Source organism: Eulemur rufifrons, chromosome 8 (assembly GCF_041146395.1).
Source record: "Eulemur rufifrons isolate Redbay chromosome 8, OSU_ERuf_1, whole genome shotgun sequence".
Lineage (NCBI taxonomy): Eukaryota > Metazoa > Chordata > Mammalia > Primates > Lemuridae > Eulemur > Eulemur rufifrons.
This window is the reverse complement of record NC_090990.1, coordinates 53,788,743-53,810,529: the sequence shown is the minus strand read 5'-3', so window position 1 is coordinate 53,810,529 and position 21,787 is coordinate 53,788,743. Positions and strand designations below refer to the sequence as shown.

The 21,787-nt window shown below is 35.7% G+C and overlaps 1 protein-coding gene across 12 annotated transcripts in view; it reads right to left on the bottom strand.

The window, feature by feature from the left end:
• SRSF11 (serine and arginine rich splicing factor 11) overlaps nt 1-21,787 on the bottom strand; it is a 44,881-nt gene that overhangs the window by 13,979 nt on the left and 9,115 nt on the right. For 4 of the 12 annotated variants that reach the window (XM_069480132.1, XM_069480134.1, XM_069480137.1 and 1 more), the window contains exons 2-7: nt 18,251-18,472; nt 10,020-10,153; nt 6,138-6,247; nt 3,656-3,748; nt 2,914-2,963; nt 1,514-1,641 (exon numbers count right to left, since the gene is read on the bottom strand). In XM_069480132.1, coding sequence (XP_069336233.1) covers nt 1,514-1,641; nt 2,914-2,963; nt 3,656-3,748; nt 6,138-6,247; nt 10,020-10,153; nt 18,251-18,450 — 715 coding nt within the window. In that variant the 5' untranslated portion in view covers nt 18,451-18,472. Of the gene's footprint in view, nt 1-1,513; nt 1,642-2,913; nt 2,964-3,655; nt 3,749-6,137; nt 6,248-10,019; nt 10,154-17,191; nt 17,225-18,250; nt 18,717-21,787 lie in introns of those variants that run through there. The other 8 variants (XM_069480133.1, XM_069480138.1, XM_069480141.1 and 5 more) reach the window with 4 other exon arrangements.

Here is a 21,787-nt window from a genome sequence, read left to right as displayed (position 1 = left end):
CATTTGCTAAATAAACACACTTATGTATATTGATGTCAAAGTGATTAATAAACAGATTCAGTATCTGGTCCCCAAATCTAGAAAGTCATGATTTACTCACTGTTTTCATTTTACTTCTGCGACACAATTAGAATTTAGCAAGCCAGCCTGTCACTCTTCTTACCCACCAATTTTCAGTTATGTAAGTATAGGAAATAAATCTAGAACTGAGCTGTTTTACTTCCTAGCTTTTAAATAACACGTAAATTCCTTTAACTTAGGACCTAATGAGAGAAATAAAGCCACTGTATTTTTCACACATGGACCATCATCAAAGTGAGATTGAGTTCCTCTGTTTCACATTTAAGTCATTTCATTAATAGGATTCAATTTATTGTGAATGCCGTTATAAATAATAAATTCACAAAATCTTGGAAAAAAAATCAATTCATAAATAAACCACTTTTAGTTATTCCAGTCATGAGTTTTCAATGAAAACAGCAACAGCTAGCACATGGTGTGTCTTAGCTTTGGAGTTACACAGAACCAGCTTTGTATCTAAGAGCTCCTACTGGCTTGCTTATCATACAGTGACTGCAGCTAATTATTTGACATTTTACTGATAAAATGATATAATACACAAAAAGTACTTGCTATCAACTTAGACATTACACTTTAAAATAAAATTGTGTTCCTAATACTATGCATATTATAAACATTTCCATTTATTTACTTCTTTATTTTTTAGTTTGGCACATACTTTAACAGTCTTTTTTAAAAATTTAAAAAATTTATAAATTTCAAAATATTAAGGGGGTACAAGTGTTTTTGTACAAGGGTACCTTATAAATGCTTAAGTCACGGCTTTTAGTATGCCCATCACCAGAACAGTGTTCACTGTACCTAATACATTTCCATTTATTAAAAAATAAGAGTAAAAAATTAATAAGATGTTATTTAATGGGGAAAAAAAATCCAGGGCTATAGACATAAATATATACAGACAGATAATGAGCTATCCATTCATTACTCTCAAAAAGACAACCTACAAAGAATAAGGCATCTGATTTTCTTTAAGCAAATGACATAAAAAGCATTTTCACTAGGTTTTCCTCATCAATTAAAAAACTTAACAATTAGACTATCCCAACCGAGACAAACAAATGATTAAAAAAACAAAATATCACACTGAGTATTAGATAATCCTAGGCACTACTGATATTCTGGATTGGGTCACTCACTGTTGTGGAAGCCTGTGCTGTTTATTCTGTTCATTTTAGGAGATATCTAGGAACATTCTGGTGGTCCTCTATACACTAGATGCAGTTGGTACCAGTGACAATCAGAAGCATGTCCAGATAGTTTCAAGTGTGTCTGGGTGGCACTCTACTATATAATCTTTTATTTTACCAGAATTAGAAAATTAAAAAATGACTAGTATATTATTCAACATATGTCCACACTTACGCCATAATCACTTTTGCCAAGAAGCATATGGTTTAATATTCAACAAAACTGCACAGACATTTATTACCTGGTTCTATAGCAGCAGAAATTAGGGACTGTGCTTCTCGGACTCTTTTCATAGCTTCCTCTATTTCTTTACTAGAGGTATCTGACTTCAGACTTGGTGAAACAAGACCAGCAGCTACATGATTCAACCTGAAACAGAACCAAAAATTGAGATCTGAAATATTTAAAAATATACAACAGCATTTCAAATACAATATATAGGTATTTCATAACATCATATTAGTGAAATACTCCTTCAAAAAGCGGGGGAGGGTTCCATAACTTCAGTAAACAACATATAGTATAGCCTTGTTCTAAATTTTTACAATGAGCATCTGTACTTTGATGACTCAGAGGTATCTGGAGTAAGAGAAATACCTATTTAATTTTGCAGAACATCCACTAACTTTCCATAAAGAAACAAACACATTTTCAGAAACACTAGTACAAGGGAATATGCTGATGCCAGAAACTTAATTGAACTTTCTTTCATATGATTTAAAAACTTTCTACAACATAGTATTAATAATTTTTTGGAGGAAGAATGTTACCTTTTAGTTTGTAGATGGGGAGAAACTGAGGCAGAGGCCAATGGCCCACCAAACTTACACATGAAATCCTGAGTAGAAAGGCTAAAGATGCCCCTTATGGGTTTACACATGTAAGAAAAAATTATAGACACCAAAGTTTAGTACAGTAGCTATTTATGGGGAGAGTAGGAAATGTAATCAAGAAAGAGTATACAGGGAGCTTCAATTGTACTGGTGTTATTTTATTTTATAAGCTGGGTGGGGGGGTATAATCCTTGGATTTTAACTATAAGGTAATTTAACTATAAGGCCACTAGCTACTGAAGTCAAATGATTCTGTCCTCCCTCCATGTTCTCCCACTTACTAATAGTGACGTTCACTATTAGTAAGTTAAGGGGAAAAGTTCAAATTTAATGTACCAAGAGATTACCAATTTAAAAAATTCCATGAATTTGTCATATATGAAGTAGGAAACAATTTCAGTTAGGGCATGAAGAGCACTTATCAAAAGCACCTAGAATATGATGCTGGCTTATTAATTACATGGCAACTAATCACATAACTCATACTACTTCTTTGCTCTGGGATAGTGATCCCCTTAGCTTTGCCTCTCTTACTCCTTTTATCTTCAGGACTCAAACTAAGTTCTCCCCTTGTTAGCTCTTTTGCTATCATCCTGCTACAAGACACTAGAATTATTATGAAAGACTCAAATTACACTAAAACAAAACCCTTTATAGATGGGCTTACTTCTGGATTTCTCTTTTTTCTAGAAAACAATATATATTGCTTATCTTGAGAAAAGATAACTTTCTTGTTAGCTATCAAAAAAATAACTGTGTTGCAGACACTCACACATATTGCCAATGGAAACAAAGAAAAAATCCTTACTTGGGATCAACAGTACTCATAAGCTTCAGCAACTGATCTGCGGCAAGAGACTGCAAAACAAACAAAAAAACAGTGTTTGTGTGTATATATACTATATATATATATATATACTATATATATATATATATACTATATATATATATAATCGAGAATACATAAAACAATAAATGATTGCTATTTTCTCAGTATGTTAAAATATCCTGGGATAATCTGTTAAACCTGTAAGAAGCATCAAGCCATAGACACAATGCTGACCAAAAGAAATACAATGCAAGTTACATATCTATCACGTTAAGTTTTTTAGTAGCTACACTAAAAAATTAAAAATAAATAGGTCACATTAGTGGCTATAGTATTGGATAGAGAAGCTTTAGCAAGTTACCTGAAGATTATGAAGCTGAACATAATCTTATTTAAAGACTTTCTGAGAAAATATTTAACATTTTAAGGAAACATATAAAATAAAACTCAGACCTATTTACTCTGGCTCCATGACACTGATGATGTGTTGGCAGCCTGTGAACCTATTCGATTTTGAACTATTATAAAACAAGCAATTCTTTAGTGGACAAGGGGCTATACTAATTCAGTGACCATTTAAATCTCCTTTTAACAAGTCTACATAAGAAAAATTATTACTACAACATAGTTGTTAACTCCTGCTCTTGAAATGCAAACTAACAGTTAATAAAACAAATTTCCTATAAAAATGGGGTCAAAAGTAAAAGGGTAATAAGTGTACCTGAGAGTTCAAGTTTGCTCCTGGAAGCCCAAGTGCAGCAAGGGCAGGATCAAGAGTAGGAGCCCCCAAAGCAGCCAATGGAACAGCGCCAATCTGTGAAATTTCAAATTTGTTTAAAACTGTTTCAATTCCTTATACCAGGGGTCAATACTTACTTTCTGTAAAGGGTAACATGGTAACTAGTTGAAGTCTGTAGGCTACGTGATCTCTGCTGCAACTACTGAACTGCACACAAATCTATATACCTACTGCCACTGTAGCTCAAAAGCAGTGATACGCAATACATAAACAAATGGTTGTGTTCCAATAAAAATGTATTAACAAAAACAGGGGTCTGGCCCAAGGGCTAGTTTGTCAATCCTTGCTCTATACAATGGCCCCATTTTTCATTCATTACAGAACCTTTCCCCTCTAAAATCAGGATTCAGATATCAAATAGGAAACAATTTTAGTTACAGCATGAAGAACTTACCAAAACAAGATGTTGGCCATTAATTACGTGAAATACCAAATATTTCAATATAGTCTCATGCCATTTAGAAATATTCACTGCTTCTCAGCTCCAAAGCCACTATTCTTTGCCCTGCTGCTTTGTGATACTAGAGGCAGGACTGTTCTGAAGCATTTCTCCTTTGATAGCTGCTATGATGTTAGACTTTGTCAAAAAGGAGTGCTGGAAGGACACTAAGGGGATTCTCTTCCTGGTTCCTGTGTCCCCTTCCTGATTGCTCCCGTAACACTACATGTTCTACACAGTGGACTTCACCTCTCAGTAAGCTTCAGTGCCATCTCCTCAGGTAGTTTCCTAACAAGTTCTGAGGGCACCTAAGACAACCTCTCCACTATCCACCCTTTCAAAAGAGGTCTCAATCTTAGCATAGATGGGGAAGGGGAGTCTCCTGATCTGTATTTGTGCTCCTTCTGTTTCAGTCTAAGAGTTAGTGGTTGTTTCTCATACCTGTGATTCCTGCATTCATTAGAATTCCCCTAGTAATCTATATTGCTAGTAACTCTTTGATTAATCCACAATTTAACTGACACAAACCATGTAAGATTCTTTACATGATTTAGAGCTTTAGAGGCAGTTTGAATATTTCTACAAGCACTGTGCTGAAAGTTCTCCAGTTAATTAATGTTGTGTAATGCTAAGTACCAAACTTTCTGTAACTTAACTATTTACTCAGTACAGGCAGTGTTAATACTATTTTCATTTGCTATCTAACATAGTTATCACATACTTCCATACATCAAAGGGATCTCTAGAAATTAGCCAGACCCTCATTTCATTGGCAAAAAAACTAGGGGTTAAGACTTAATCAAAACCATACCCCAAAAGCCTGGGAACTCCTGATCTTTCCATGATATTATACTCTACAGTTCACTTCATAGTTAAAAGAACTAATTATTTACACAAGCAAAATTATATAATAAAAAGAATGCTTTTATAAATTTGTAGTTGAGGCTGATCATTCACTATTATCGGTGTAATCACTGACCAGTTGCAATCCCTCTGAACAGTTAGCATACATGGTATTTAAAGTGCCTTTCAGTTGCAAAATGATATGCTTCTTATAGTATTATCAGTGTTAGAAACATTACTCTAAGCAACTTTATTTCATCTTTCCCACATCAGACATCCCCACCAAGAATATATCTTTGGCTGGGTGTGGTGGCTCACACCTGTAATCCTAGCACTTTGGGAGGCTGCAGCGGGAAGATTGCTTTAGGACAAGAGTTCAAGACCTGCTTAAGCAACATAGGGAGACCCAGTCTCTACAGAAAATAAAATAAAATTAGCTGGGCGTGGAGGTATGTACCTATGGTCCCAGCTACTCAGAAGGCTGAGGCAGGAGGATTGCTTGAGCCCTGGTTGAGATGGAGTTTGCAGTGAGTTATGACAGTGCCACTGCACTCCAGCCTGAGCAACAAAGTGAGACCCTGTCTCAAAAAACAAAACAAACAAACAAAGAACCCATCTTTTGCTACCTACCATCACCACACACACAAAAAGAATCCATCTTTATTTTCAAGCCATCCACTTAATTCAAACCCCCTGAATAGCAGTCAAAGAGCAAAGAAAAGAAAGAAAAAATAAAAATAAAGGGTTAACTTGAGAAGTCTGAACTTAGCTTTATTTTCTTTCCTGGTGCAAATGAATACATTTTTAACAGTGTATTCACAGAAGTGTTATTATGCCTCATGAGATTTTCCCACAATTACTTATGGGTTACTTTGAGAGCCCCAATGGCAAAACTGACATAATAGATATTTTATGATTTTCAGAATGTTTTTAAAATGCAAATTTCTAAGAGATTCTGTGCAGTATTTTTGATTATAATATAACCTTTTACAATTCTTTGCACACTCGATATTGCTCTAAGAATTAGAATCTTAACCAACACTTACAAAGCTCAAACAAGTTTAGCTTTATTTACAAGTCTGTGTTCCTTTCCATGCTCTGAGAATTCAATAGAACTAATACCTGAGTAAGTGGGTTAGGAGTAGGCAGGAGTCCACCACCAGGCAGAAGACCTGCCACTGCATTAGCTGGTGCCAACAGAGACAAAGCCTTAGTCTCATCAGGAATAACTCCTGCAGAGAAACATCCTTGCATTAGAACACACTCTTTTGTAAGACAGAAAACACACAAAAACACCCAGAAAATGTCTCCCTGATACACCACCTGAGTTTGTTGAAAGTACTTATGATCGCTAAAATATAAAGCTTGATTTCTATGATTATTTATCATTAATTTTATGTCAGAATGAAACTTCAATGTGTGAAAATTTGTTTCCTTTTTCTCTACAAATGGTTAAGTTTCTAGAGTAAAAAAAAAATAGCACAATACACACTACTTTTTTGTTAACACTGCCAAGATTTCATCACCTGTACTCGATTTTTAAGTCATGAACCAAACGTAAGCAAGCACAGTCGGTTCTCCAGGGGTGTGCTCTCAACTTTCAAAAGCTGTTTTATGAACAACGACTCGTGTCGGCTGCTTCACTATAAAGCACACAGAAAAATCAAGATACACAAGACAAAAAAAGTTTGATTTAGGGGTTAATAATATGGTACAGTTACTATGATTTTCTTTTACACCTACCATACAAATTTTGTAAAAATTAAGAGAAGAAAAGTATGTAAAGGAAATATTCTGTTGGAATCAAGCGTAGGGCTTTTGCTGACTCATGGAAATGAATATGAATGTTTCTGAAGGTCTCTGAATACACACAGGATGTGTGTGTGGGAGTGAGTGAGTGAGAAAGAGAGAGAATAGGTAAAACAACATGGCACATTCCTTACCTGTACAGTAAAATGCTTTATGGTCCAATATGTGCCATGCTAACCATACCAAAAAATGTTGCTATATAGTGTCAGTTCAAAAGCTAACTTAGCCAAACTCCTTAAGCCAAAAATTACATGTATGTCTGTTTTTGAAGCCTAATCTGTGTATTCAGATACAATCTAAGGGTCCTAAGACAAATATTTATGTAGACAATTTAAATTCTATCCAACAGCAAAAGCCCTATACAGATGGATTAATCTGTTAATGTGCCCAAGCCCCCAAAATGAGAGTTCAATAATACAATTAAACTACATATTTGCAAATACCAGTAGTATTTCTGTAATACATATTAAGAAACTGCATCTCATCATAAAACATACAATATGTACAGGGCACTTAAGAGAAACTGGATAAGCTGCAGAAGAAAACTGTTGGGTGGTATTTTCAGCAGGGCCTGGTATATAGTTCAGGCTGAACCAGGGAAAAGAACTGTAAAACACAACAACAAAAAAGAAAAACCACTGTTAAATAAAGGTAATGGTTCCTTCCACCTATACTGAGAAGTGCCGATAATATAAACAAATGTATACTACACAGCACTGTTATCTTGCTTGTGTCAGAGCTGTCATCAATTTAGATACCAAGAGTTATGGAGGGGAAGGGGGAGAAGATCATTTAGATATAGGGCATTAATGCATCAATATTAACAAACCTACAAAGATTATGGGATAATTTTGCATGCAAAATTATGTCTCAAGAGGATATATTAAGTATCAACATCTTACTCAAATTAGTGCATTTGCAACATTTCTGGCAAACTAAAATCCTCTTGCATTTATTGTGAGACACCTGATAGAAGATCTGCATCCATTAAAAAAAAAGTCATGCATCTGATCCTCTGATTAAAAAAAGACTATTTAAAAATAAAACTACAATTTGAAAATAGCAATGAGGCCCCTCACCAGTTAATTTTCATGCGTCAAGAGTATTTTTTTTACTGCTGCTTTGATAGAACCATGAAATACTGCATGAATGTGTAGAAATGAAAGAAAAAGAAACAGACAAAAGAAACAAACATTAACCAAGGAACCTAAATAACCCCCAAATCCATTACTATTAAGAGTTCCTTTCAAATCCAGCTATCTTAGTTTTATCAATTAAGACTATTCCTTACCGTAGACTTTTTGTCTATCGTTCTATAACACTGACCAAGAGCCAACACCAAAGTGTAAGAGCTAAATCCAGAGTTAATGGTGACAAAGGGACTGAATATATCAAGTTATTTAGTGGAAGTAACATTAATACAGCATATCATACCAGAATTAAATTCACCAAGCATAGATTTCTAAACTAAATATTTCCCTAATTCTATACACTGTACACTCCTAAATATTTTACTTTCAAAAACAGGTCTAGAAAAATTAGTATGGTCTAAAAACATTTATGAAAGCCAATTATATGATATACTGTATTATGTTTAGGGAACTATAATACTTAGCCAATAAAAATTCTTTAAATTTAAAGACTTAACTAAAATGTTTTTCATATTACTCACATGATTTGACCCTTGTTCCAAGACCTATCATCTATATTTTACTCATCCTGAATTTGAATTCTGTAAATTTTCTGTTGATGATAGTCTTACCCTACAACAGGAACACTAACATAAAAGAAATTGTTTAACCAAAACCCACTAACTCAAAATTTGTTTGTCTATCTATTTTAAAACCTTAAAACCGGGCTCATACACTTTAATATCATGGAGATAGATGTACTATTATTACACAGCATGCCTTATCCCATCTATAAACGTAAGTTAATTTCTTTAGAAAAACAGAGGCAATTTCTCTAAGTTTTAAGGATTAGACATTTCACAACTTTTACAAGGTATGGTGTAAATGTTCACATTTGTACTCAAAGATCTAAGATAGCATCTAAAATCAACAATATCAAGACTTTGCTTCCTCTGACCAGTTTTTATTAAGGAAAGGGGAAAGCAATTAAATTCTGGTCAGCATATTTATTAAATTATTAACTTATAATCCAGTAATTTTATATTTCAGTGATTTCTTTGATAAAAATTTACAGTTACCAAAAAGCAAATCAAGTAGCAGTACATTGGGAACAAACTAATTATAAAATATGCCTTAGAAAATTTTACAAAACGGCATTAAAATAGTGCTGTCTTGTCACAGTGGCTTTTTTAGATCCAAAAAACCTGCTCATTTTTTTCTGTCAAATTACTTTAACAGCCTAAAATGTAAAAAGAGAGAAAATGTAGTTAACAAATGGTTACACCAGGAAAACACTTGGGGGACTTGAGTGCTTGCTGGCCTTTAGTTAATGTCTAGAATCCCCTGTAGCTGCAGAGGACCCACTGTTTTTCAGTCATCTGGAAGGGTTTTGCATTTGCCTTCTCCACTACAAAAATCACACACACAAATAACAGAGAGAAGAATTTATTATTTAGAGATATTCTAGAAAATATAGCAAGAATGAACAAAATCTGGCATAAAAACAAAACACCCAGTGCCCATCTGGCACCTAAGCTACAGGAAATCTTGAACTTTCACAAAAACCAAAATCATTGCAACCCTTGCTATACTGGAATTCAACGTGGGATTTTTTTTTCCAAGTTATCAACGTAAGGAAGGATTAAGAAAATAAAACTAACCTAGTCATTTATTTAAAACAGAAATAACATCATGCATTTGAAGGTTGCTGTTTAAGTGTACACGGAGTGAACGATTCACCTTCAGGACTTTTTCATAAAACTCAACATTAAATTAACTAAGTAGATGTATCTTGGGGAGTTACAATTAGGGACATACTTTTAATGAACTTAAAAACGTTTTAAAAGAAAGCAAAAAAGTTAAATGCTTTATAAAAACAGACCTGATTTCTAATTTTTAGAATTAAAACAAATCCGCAAGTAAAAATCATGGGCTGCAGTATAACAAGGGTTTCAAAATGTTAATAGCTTAGATTTTAACATGCTACTAATGCTCACTCTACAACTATACTGAGGTAGATGGTCATCTTAGGATGCCCACATAGGTAGTTAAACAAAGCACAAACCTTCTGCATACGGTACGACTATCAAAGCTCTGTCAACGAATACAGTGTTTGTCAGATGTTGTGCCACAACTGCTGAGTCTGGATCATGGAACTTAACAAAGCAGACACGAGATGAGACCGGCAAAGGTGAATCACTAAAAAAAAAAAATAAATAAATAAACAACATAAAAGAAGGAAAAAAACATCAGCTAAAACACAAGCGTATAATTCACAAACCAACATTTGCATTCCAAAAGTAAAACATGCAGATGGAAATACCAAATATATATATAAATATATATAAAACACAGTTAACCAGTTTAAAAGAAAATATTACCAATAATGTTCTGGTCACTGAAACAATGTAGCAAACTGCAGTGGAGATAAAAACCTATAACCACTTTAAATTTACAGTGAAAATAAAGTCTCAGAATTTGAGGAGACAATAGAAGTGTTAATATTTTCATTCATAATACCAATACCAGCTTTTTTAAAATACAGGTAATAGGTAGTTTTGGCTTAGAAACTTTCCATTACGGCTAATTTCCCAGAGTAAAAAGACGAAGAATTTTCCACTTCAGGGACAAAACTATGTAACATGGGAAAGAAAGTACATCTATTTGATAATTAATGAATTTTCTTGAACTGCATAATGAACTGGCTCCATACCCTGTCTTCTCTTATCTACAGCATATAAGAACTCCTATGTACTGTAAATAATTAAGGCTTTCTGGTTTGGAGCACTTTCAGAGAAAAGAAAAATTTTAAGCACACATGGGAACAACATTCTACCCCCCTAATGCTACTGTGCAAAAATTTCAACAGGCAAAAAAGCCACTTCCCTCAGCAAATTGCTTCCTTAGGTAAAAGAAAGGCAAATAAGATAGCTAACACAGGAAGCAGGTTTTTTTTTTTTTAAAGTGTATGGTGGTTCAAATTTTTGCCATGAAACTCTCTGCAAAAGGAGGTAGAGAGTACTCCCCAACTTCACAGCAAAAGTTATTTGGAAAGCCAATGCCCTAGGGCAAAAGCGATCATATCGCTTCTGGTTACCTATTAGAATTGTCTATCGCGGGGAAAATATCCAGGCTCTCTACTCCACGTCAATTGAAGATCTCTAATGAAGTACTGAGTTTCTCCTCTTCCTACTATAATTCTCCCTGACAATTTTAATATGCATCCTGGGTAGACAACCATCACTTTATTATAATAAGCCAATTACATCATAGGACTCTAATGAAAACGCAAATCTTACAATATATTTTAATACTATTTGAATGGGGCGTCACTGTTAACTTTTCTAATAATTGAGACATGCTCATGTGTACATAAAAATGTAATTCCATCAGATTTGGCTACACTAGGTATTTCAGATACATTGCTGAAAAGAAAAAATTGTATCTTAATTTGGGTGCTAACAAGAAAACAATTTTTATCATAACTTGATGACTAACATGAGGCTACCTATGGCTGAGAACTCAAGCCCATTAGAACATCTAATACAAGTTTCCCACAGAACATCTCCCATGTTAAGCATAGACCCTGATCTAGGTCCAAAGCAAAATTGACAATATATACACAGGGACTTTTTGCCATCTTGTTGTAGAGGCTCACTGTTAAGTGTTTTTGAAAGGATACGGTGGTTTTTTTTTTTTAATGGCCAACATTTTTGTAGTTCTATTAAGCTATGTCACTTCACATTTCTTTTTTGACATCCATGTTTTTTACTACTAAAATTAAAAAGCTTTTCTAATGCTGCTATCATCTCATGTCCCTAATACCCAACATAGTATCAGCCTTAGGAAATAGTAATACTACATTTCTTAAAAAGTGACCCCACTCAATTCTTTAACACTACTCTTATCTCATTAAAAGAAATAACAATCAAATATAAACTTCTTAAAGAATATAAATAGAATGAAGAGTTCTTCAGGAAAAAAATTAGAAAGTGCTGCCCTACAAAGGATCCTAAAACACATTTCTCAAAAGGCATACAATGGCTAACAGGTATATGAAAAAATGTCCAAAATCATTAACCATGAGAGAAATGCAAATCAAAACTACAATGAGATATCATCTCACCCCAGTTAAAATGGCTTTTATGAAAAACAAAGGCAATAACAAATGCTGGCAACGATGTGAAGAAAGAAGAACCCTCCTAATCTGTTGATGGAAATGTAAATTAGCTTAACCACTATGGACAATAGTCTGGAGGGTCCTCAAAGAACTGAAAATAGAATAACCATATGACCCAGCAATCCCATTCCTGGGCATATAGCCAAAGGATGGGAATTCAGTATATCGAAAAGGTATCTGCACTCCCATGTTTACTGCAGCATTATTCACAATAGCCAAGATATGGAATCAACCTAAGTGTCCATCAATGGATGAATGAAGAAATTGCGGTACATAGACACAACAGAATATTCTATAGCCACAAAAAAAAGGAATGAAATCCTGCCATTTGAAACAACATGGATGGAACTGCAGAACATTAAGTGAAATAAACAAAGCACAGAAAGACAAATCTCGCATGTTCTGAGTCATATGTGGGAGGTAAATATCAAAAACAATTGATCTGAGGGAAACAGGGTATAGAATCATGGTGACCAGAGGATGGGAAGGGTAGCGGAGAGGGAGGGATGAAGTGGTGATGGTTAATGGGTGCAAAAATACAGTTAGAATGAACAATATTTGATAGCACAACAAAATGAATAATCAGCAATAAGTTAGGGTAGATTTTAAAATAACTAGAAGAATGGAGCTATCTATGTTCCTAACATAAATAAATGCTAAATGTCTAAAGTGATGGACACCCCAATTACCCTGATTTGATTCACATTGTATGCCTGTATCAAAACATCACATGTACCATATAAAGATATATAACTATTATGTATCCATAACTAAAATTAAAATAAGTACTGCCCCAGTGCTCACAATATATTTCCCCTTACCTGGTAATCTTAAATTCATACTTATTTCTACCCACTAATGTCACAGGAATGCTATTATTTTGGCTACACCAAAACCTGTATGTGGTGGGGTAATGACCAAATATGAATAATTTGAATTCTGTGAAAGACACAGGAACTTAGAAGGGAAAATAATATAATTTATCCCCATTCAAAAGGTACACTTTAAAAATAGGCTTAAAACAAGTTTTTGTTGCCATTAGGGCCCATATTTACACTCTTGTATTTTCTCAGTTAAAACTTACTTTAAAAAGACATCTTAATATTACAGGAAACCTGAAACTAATTTGCATACCCTAAAACTTTGTGCAGGTATCACTTCTAAAAATGTAAATGTCCTTTACTCCCTATCTTTAAGAATTAGTATAGATGAGGAAGGGAGAATTGAGGAGCAAGAAAGAGAAAAGTGAGCCCTGACACTTTTGCCCTCCACATGAGTGGTAGTATTGTTTTCAATGGCTCTTCAAGTGTTCTCTGAAAGCTGTTTCAGAATCTTCTAGGATGCACATAGAAAATTCAGATATCTGTTGTTCATCTAAAGCCCAGAGAACCCTCCCTTTTATATGAGGGCCCGGATTCTTAACAAGATCTCCATTGATACTCATGCCCACTAAAGTATGAGAACTGGTTGAGGCCACTGATAATCAGCTTTTCAATTCCCACTAAAATACTGTGCCAATCTTATGAGTGAAGAATTACGAGCTCATAAACAAAGGCATCTTCAACGTCCAAAAAAGGGGGTGTGCTGAGTAAGGTGGCATTCACCTGAAAATCTGACTGTGGACCTCACACATTCTCTCTCTCATTATGTAAAGAAATATACAGTAAGATGTTCCATTTATTAAAACAATTTTTTCATGTCCAAAAAAGGGGGTGTGCTGAGTAAGGTGGCATTCACCTGAAAATTTGACTGTGGACCTCACACATTCTCTCTCTCATTATGTAAAGAAATATACAGTAAGATGTTTCATTTATTAAAACAATTTTTTCTTTAAAGGTGAACTAAATTCTTTCCCTTATCTAAGTTATTTATACTTATATGACCACTAAAATATCCATTTTGGGTCACTGAAAAGTTACTGATGAACTTATCTACAGACTACAGTGGTCTTCAGTTGTAACTATGACAAACTTCACTGGGATCATTACCTGATATGCACTTCATTTATAATCTTCACTGTGAAATCACACTAAAACCAAACATGTGAATACCTAACTGTAAAAAATAACTCACAAATTTCTTGGCTAAATCAACAACCTCCTGATCAAGTAGTAAAGGAGAGTTACAGCACTGGAGTTCTAGTACTAGTTCAGACACTTGCAGTGTGGTTTGGGCAAGCAAAACAATTTATGTGAATATTAGCTCACTCATGTAAAACAGGGAAAAAAAGATCCTTTCTCTGGGTTTGTAAGGACTGATTAAGAAATATAAAAAGCATCTAACTCACGACAGACATGCAAATAATGCTGAATTTCCAATATGCATTTTAGGAACAAAAAAATAACCATTTTTCTTTTTAAAAGAGAATAAGTATGTGGGACACTGATAGATGCTTTGAATAGCTGCAGGGCTGCCATTCTGAAGAGCAGGTTAAAATACTCCCTATTGTGAAGACAGCACTTCTATCCCTGGGTGAATGGCTGGTAGTTTTTTGCTTAAAAGAATCAAGAAATAGATGGATTCAACAATAAAACGATTCAGGAAACCTTACTGAGCAGGGTGTCACTGAAACGTCTGGTATAATTCCAGAAAGTTTTCCCCCAAATAAGCATGTAGAACTGAAATTAAGAGTTTCAGTAGGTATGGGTGTGGTTCAATTATAAATGTACTTAAAAAATGTCCTTTAGGAGATGTTGATGAACTTAAGAACCTCACAATCCGCAAGACAAGTTAAACGTAACCTGTCAATTGGTCACAGGTGAAAATGAAATAGTGTTAAGTAGAGAAAGAGGAAAAAAAAGAGAAAAATGAAATAGTGTTAAGTAGAGAAGACAAGGAGCATAATGATTTTTATTATATAAAACAGTGCCGTATTTTTACACAGGATGGTCAGGGAAGGCTTCTCTGATCAAGGTGACATTTGAGAAAGAAAAGAAGCAAGCATATCATGGGCATACCTAGGGAAGTAAGTTCCAGGCAGCTATGACTGCCTTATTGGAGGAAATTATACACAGTTGTCCCTCAGTGTTCATGGGGGATTGGTTCCAGGACTCCCTCCAAGTAACAAAATACAGATGCTCAAAACCCTTAGGCCGGGCGCGGTGGCTCACGCCTGTAATCCTAGCACTCTGGGAGGCCGAGGCAGGTGGATCGCTCAAGGTCAGGAGTTCGAGACCAGCCTGAGCAAGAGCGAGACCCCGTCTCTACTAAAAATAGAAAGAAATTATATGGACAACTAAAAATATATATAGAAAAATTAGCTGGGCATAGTGGCGCATGCCTGTAGTCCCAGCTACTCGGGAGGCTGAGGCAGGAGGATCGCTTGAGCCCAGGAGTTTGAGGTTGCTATGAGCTAGGCTGACGCCACGGCACTCACTCTAGCCTGGGCAACAAAGTGAGACTCTGTCTCAAAAAAAAAAAAAAAAAAAAACCCTTATATTGGCATATAACCTATGTGCACCCTCCTGGCATACTTCAAATTATCTCTACATTACTTATAATACCTAACACAACATAAATGCTATGGAAATAGTTGTTATACTGTATTATTTAGGGAATAATGACAAGAAAAAAAGTGCGTATGTTCAGTAGAGCTGCTTCCCCACCTCTCATATTTTTGATCCAGTTGGTAGATGCAAAACCACCAAGATGCAGAGGGCTGACTGTATATGTAGCAATCACATAAATCAGGAAACAAATATGTTCACAAAAGATAGAATTTTATGTAATCTGAGCCATTCAATCTTATTCTATGAGTAGGAAAGTATTTTTGGAAGGATGAACCCTTCTGGACCACTAAGTCCACAGTACATATCCCTGGCAACATTTCAACATTTTACTGTTTAAAACTCTAGTGAACTTATAGAAATCATCAAGAAAGTATTCCTAACATGCAGACAGGCTTATTGAAGTTTGGAGATTAAAAAAAAAAAAAACAACAAAAAAACCCCACAACAAACCTCCATCAAATAAATAAAAGTAGCCACTTACAGTACCGTTCAAATGTAGAAGGCCACTAAACATATATAACATTTATTATAACCTCGTACACTGTCAAAGACAAAATGATCTTGTATGTGGAACATGAATGAAGGAGCCAAACAGTAAAATGACTACATTCCTCTTTGTTATCTTTTTACAAATGTATCATAGAACAGTATCTTCAGAGAATAAACAGTATTCTAAAGTCAGCAACAGTAACAAAAATTCTTTATAACTAAGGGACTGGTAAGAATTATGTCATAACTAAATCGAATTACTTCAAGTACCCCAGTTATGATTACAATCATCAAACGTATCACTCTTATTTTCTGACATTTTACCGTTTATTAATTTTACTAACAACTTAATAAACATTAAGCTGTGAGAAAACTGAGTAACAATAAAACATCTATTTCCATATGTTTGTTTATTTATTTACTTTTTGGAGACAGAGGCTCACTCTGTTGCCCGGGCTGGAGTGTCGTGGCATCAGCCTAGCTCACAGCAACCTCCAACTCCTGGGCTCAAGCAATCCTCCTGCCTCAGCCTCCCGAGGAGCTGGGACTACAGGCATGTGCCACCATGCCCGGCTATTTTTCTCTATATATTGTTAGTTGTCCAGTTAATTTCTTTCTATTTTTTTAGTAGAGACGGGGTCTCACTCTTGCTCAGGCTAGTCTCAAACTCCTGACTTCGAGCCATCCTCCCGCCTCGGCCTCCCAGAGTGCTGGGATTACAGGCGTGAGCCACCACCCCCGGCCTATTTCCATATGTTTATATCAAAAAAGCTATTTGCCCTTCATTACCAAAGCAAATTTCTGTTCAAAATAATGACAATAAAAACATCCGTTTGTTCTCAGAATTCTACATGTCAGGAAAATTTTAACTCTTTTCTTCAGATGTGTATCTCCCTAAAAATTAATAACAACCAATGTGAAAATACCAATAATCACCTGAAATTATTTTAAGTAGAAAGTGATGAAATATGCAAATACTAAACACCTCATTATGATCAACTTCTGTCAATTGCTTTATCGAGCAGAAATATACAAAAATTAATGATTTATTACATGCACCACAAAAGTAGATTCTTTGAGGATTTTAATTTTCTGTTCAGTACTTAAATGACAGACTACTGTTGACTGACAATAACATCTGAATTGTCACTTTTCCACCAGTATATGAACCAAAGAGCACATGACTATTATTCCAAATGTTTAATATTTAATACACCTGTCTTCTTTAAATTATTTTTCCTTACAATTAATCCACTCATTTAACACTTTTGATAAAAAATAATTTCAAAATGATAAAAACAAGTCATGCACTGTAATTTAAATCTCAACATTTATAATTATGTAAATATAAATGCAATTATAATTCTTTGTCAAATAATTATAAAATTCCTTCTCTAGAACTGTGAAATATCAGAAACCTGTACATTATTTAAACAAAGGAAAATCCTTGGCTTCAGGTAGAATCTATTTCTGATATAAGAATTAAGTATTCGGGAGCGGTGGCTCACGCCTGAAATCCTAGCACTCTGGGAGGCAGAGGAGGGAGGATCGCTCCAAGCCAGGAGTTTGAGAATTAAGTATCCCAGCCTGACTGAATTAACTGTCAAAAAGGGTACGATCTTTGAATTATACCCGCTGAGCCAGACTCACTTAACAACAATACTTAGCAATAAGTGAACAACAGTCTCCAAAGTTCAACACCAAATGAACACAAGCATAAATAATTCTGTGACCTTTCTTACAAGAATGCACAGAAAAAAACACTCATTTTTTTTTTTTATAAAAGGGATTTAACCTATATACGAAATATATAAAGTGCTGTTTGTCTTGCTTTAAGTGCCCAAAGCAAAACGACCACGTTGGCACAATTTAAAGGGGAAAAAAATTCCCTAGATTAAGAGCCAGCTTTTCTCAATCCCCAAAAGCCCTGGCCTTGCCTCCGAATTTTTTGTGTGGATCTAAAACATAGACTCTTTCGTAAGTAAATGCAACAGCCACGATCAACTAAAGCAGCCCAGCCCACAAAAGCAGCGACAAGGGCCTAAGGAAATGGTGTGCGTTAGGCCTGCCTAGGCTGGGGCGGCGTTAGCAAAAACGGTGATGGTGGACGATACTCACTCCGGCGGGAAGAGGCGCAGTTCGTCGATCTTGCCTAGGAAACCGAAGAGAGTCCGCATCTGCTCAGAGCTAGCGCTCGGGGAGACATTAGTCACCTGGATTACCTCGGTGCCGCCGCCTCCGCCGCCACCACCTCCACCACCGGGCCCGCCGCTGGGGCCCGGGCCCGCAGTGCTGGGGACGACGGTAGTGTTGCTCATGGCGCTGCTCGCGTTCTCGCTCCTGCTTTAACACATCAAACACACAACAAACAGTGAGAGGGAGGGGGAAGAGGAACCAGTTTGCAGGAGAGGAAAGGAGGGTGTCCGATGCTACTGCTACAGCTACAGCTACAGCCGCTGCCACCGCCGCCGCCGCCGCCGTTTCTCCGCCCAGCCGCACGCCGGGGGGAGGGGAAGAGAGCGCGCGAGTTCGAGACCACGAGAAAACAAACGGCCACCCCCACCTCGCTTCCAACCACCTCACTCGCAGGCCAGAGCTCCCCACAATGCCTTGCGGTGCACCGGCGCGTCACTGTCGGCTCCGCCCCGCGCAAGCCCAGCAGGCCTCGCCCGCAGCTGGAGAAAGGCGAAAGGCACCGCGGTCTGGTGGACGGTGTCATCCCTTTTCGCCCCGTTCACCACCCCCTTTTTCTTTTCTTTCTTTATTCCTCTTTTTTAATACCTTAGTGGAAGGTATTAACTTTTTTTTTTAAAGCAAGCATTCACTTCTCTGTAAAAATTACAGTTTAGCAACTATTCTTATTAAATAATTAATAGCCCACAGTATTTCTTTATATACTGATAATCATCCATAGATCTGTCCAGTTACTAAATGATACTTCCACCTTAGTTATCAAGATTTTCCTCCCACCACTATTAAATTTCGTAGACTCTTCACTGCACATAAAATTTGGCAACATTAAATTTGTAACTAAAACCTTCAGAAGAGATATATTTTACGGTTACACTTAGTACTTTGCAAGTTAATTTTATGTAACAAAAGCTGACTTTTTTGAATCATATTTTATAGTACTTACATGTGCTCAAGTATATGATCTGCAATTTCTGAAGAAAAATCTTTCTTCACATGCATATTCTTGCTTAAGATAATTTTAAAGCTTTTGACTATAAAAACCTTGCCTAATTTTCAACCTCATCTGAACTATTCTCTCGATTGCATGTAGAGTTATCCAGTGACTTGCAGTTGCCCATACATGACAAAAATATCATTCCTCTGTGCCTTGATGTAAGTTATAAATGACCTCCCTCATTTTATCAAACTGCCATCTTCTGTACAGCCTTTTTTCCTCACTGCTACAACTTCTGCAAGCAGAGTTAGGGGCTGCTTCTTCTCTGCTCAATAACAAAGGATACATATATTTATTATTTACATATAATATATGTATAGCAGAGAAAGAGGAAGCCTCCAAAGTTGTGAAGTTTTGGGTCAGCCCAGAACCTAGCACAATGTCTGTCACAAAGTGAGTGCCTAATAAATGTGATGATCACATGCACAAATATACCTTAAGGACAATGTCATTTATTCTAAATAATTTGACTCTGGATATTTTTGGAGGCTAAAACCTAAAACCTTATAGAGTAGCTACACTAGTGAATACCTCTTGTCATAATGCAATCAAGAGTGTAATTTCTGAGATTAGAGCACAAGATTACTAAAATGGAAAGCCAACTGACTAGGCTAAAATGACTTTTGCTAGTTCATACAAGGATGGGTTGACTGAATGTAAGCCTCAGCAAAATTACAAATTATGGCCTTTCTAGAAACCAATTTCTTAGCATTAGCTAGTGACAAGACTTTTCAAAATTTTTTTTAAAAAGCATCCAGTTGTCCCTCTGTCTGTGGGGAATTGGTTCTAGGACCTCACTGACCTCCTGCAGATATCCAAAATTGAAGGATGCTCAAGTTTGTTACATAAAATGGTGTAGAGCAGTTGGCCACCCTATCCTTGGGTTCCACATACATTCATCGAAAATATTCAGAAAAAAGTGGATGGTCTGAACAGACTCTTTCTTTCTTGTTATTATTTCCTAAACAATATGGTATAACAACTATTTTATGTTGTATTAGCTATTATAAGTAATCTAGATATGTTTTAAAGCTGCGGTCCCCAATCCCCAGGCCACGGACCAGTTCTGGTCCTCAGCCTGTTAGGGACTGGGCCACAGAGCACCCCTTGCACCTCCTCCCTACCCACCATTCCCATCTGTGGAAAAATTGTCTTCCATGAAAACTGGTCCCTGGTGCTAAAAAGGTTGGAGACCAATGTTTTAAAGCATATGGGAGAAAGTGCACAGACGATATGCAAATACAATACCATTTTATATACAGAATTTGAGCATCCCGGGATTTTGGTATCTGCTGAGGTCCAGGAACCAATCCCCAATGAATACCCCTAGGGACAACTGTATTTACATATATCTGAAGCACATCCTCTCATACACTTTGAAACATCTCTAGATTACTTCTACAGGTTGAGTATCCCTTATCTGAAATGTTTGGAACCAGAAGTGTTTTCGATTTCGGATTTCTTCCGATTATGGAATATCCGCATTATATTTACCAGTTCAGTACTCCTAATCCAAAAATCAGAAATCCCAAATACTCCAATGAGCATTTACCTTGAGTGTCACATTGGTGCTCAAAACGTTTCAGATTTTGGAGCATTTTGGATTTTTGTATTAGGGACACTCAACCTGTAATACCTAATATAATGTAAATGCTATGTAAATAGTTGTTATACTGTATTATTTTTAAAATTTCTATTATTCTTATTGCTGTACTTTATTAAAATTTTTTTTCAAATATTTTGATGAGAGTTAAATCCGAGGATGCAGAACCTGCTGATATGGAGGGTCAACTGTATAACTTATTGCATGTCACTCATAAATGAGTACCTGTGGCTACAAAGATTGTCTGGTGACTTATTTTCTCATTTTGAATCAGCCAACATAACAGCCAATTACAGATTCTAAACAGTTCAATACTTATTAGGAGTACCTACTATATGCCAAGCATGCTACAATGTTCAACGATAAAGGGAAAAGTAACAAGGGGAGGGTTCATGCCTGATTTCTTTTTTTCATAAATGTTAATTTATTCTCTATGGTGGGTACACAGAAATCCTTTATATTATTCTATACTTTTCTGTGTGTTTGACATATTTCATAATTAAAATTACAAATTCAAACTAAAGAAAAAGATAGTTCTGTAATAAAACCCTTTAAACCACCAGAAACCAAATTTATGAATAACAACTTACTGAACATACAAAAAAATGATGCTTTGATATGGAGAAACAAAGTAGCAAAAAAGAACTTTATTTAAATAAAGAAAATTTTTAAATATTTTATTTTCAAATCATCTAGCAGCTAAAAATAATATTGAACTTAAAGTCAAAAGACTGGCTTAAAATACTAGCCCTGTTATTAAGCATGTGATATGAGGAAATTTCACTTCACTTCTAAGAACCTATCTCAGTTTCCTCTTCAGTCAAATGAGGAGGTAAGTAATAATTCTGAGTTCCTTGTAAGTCTA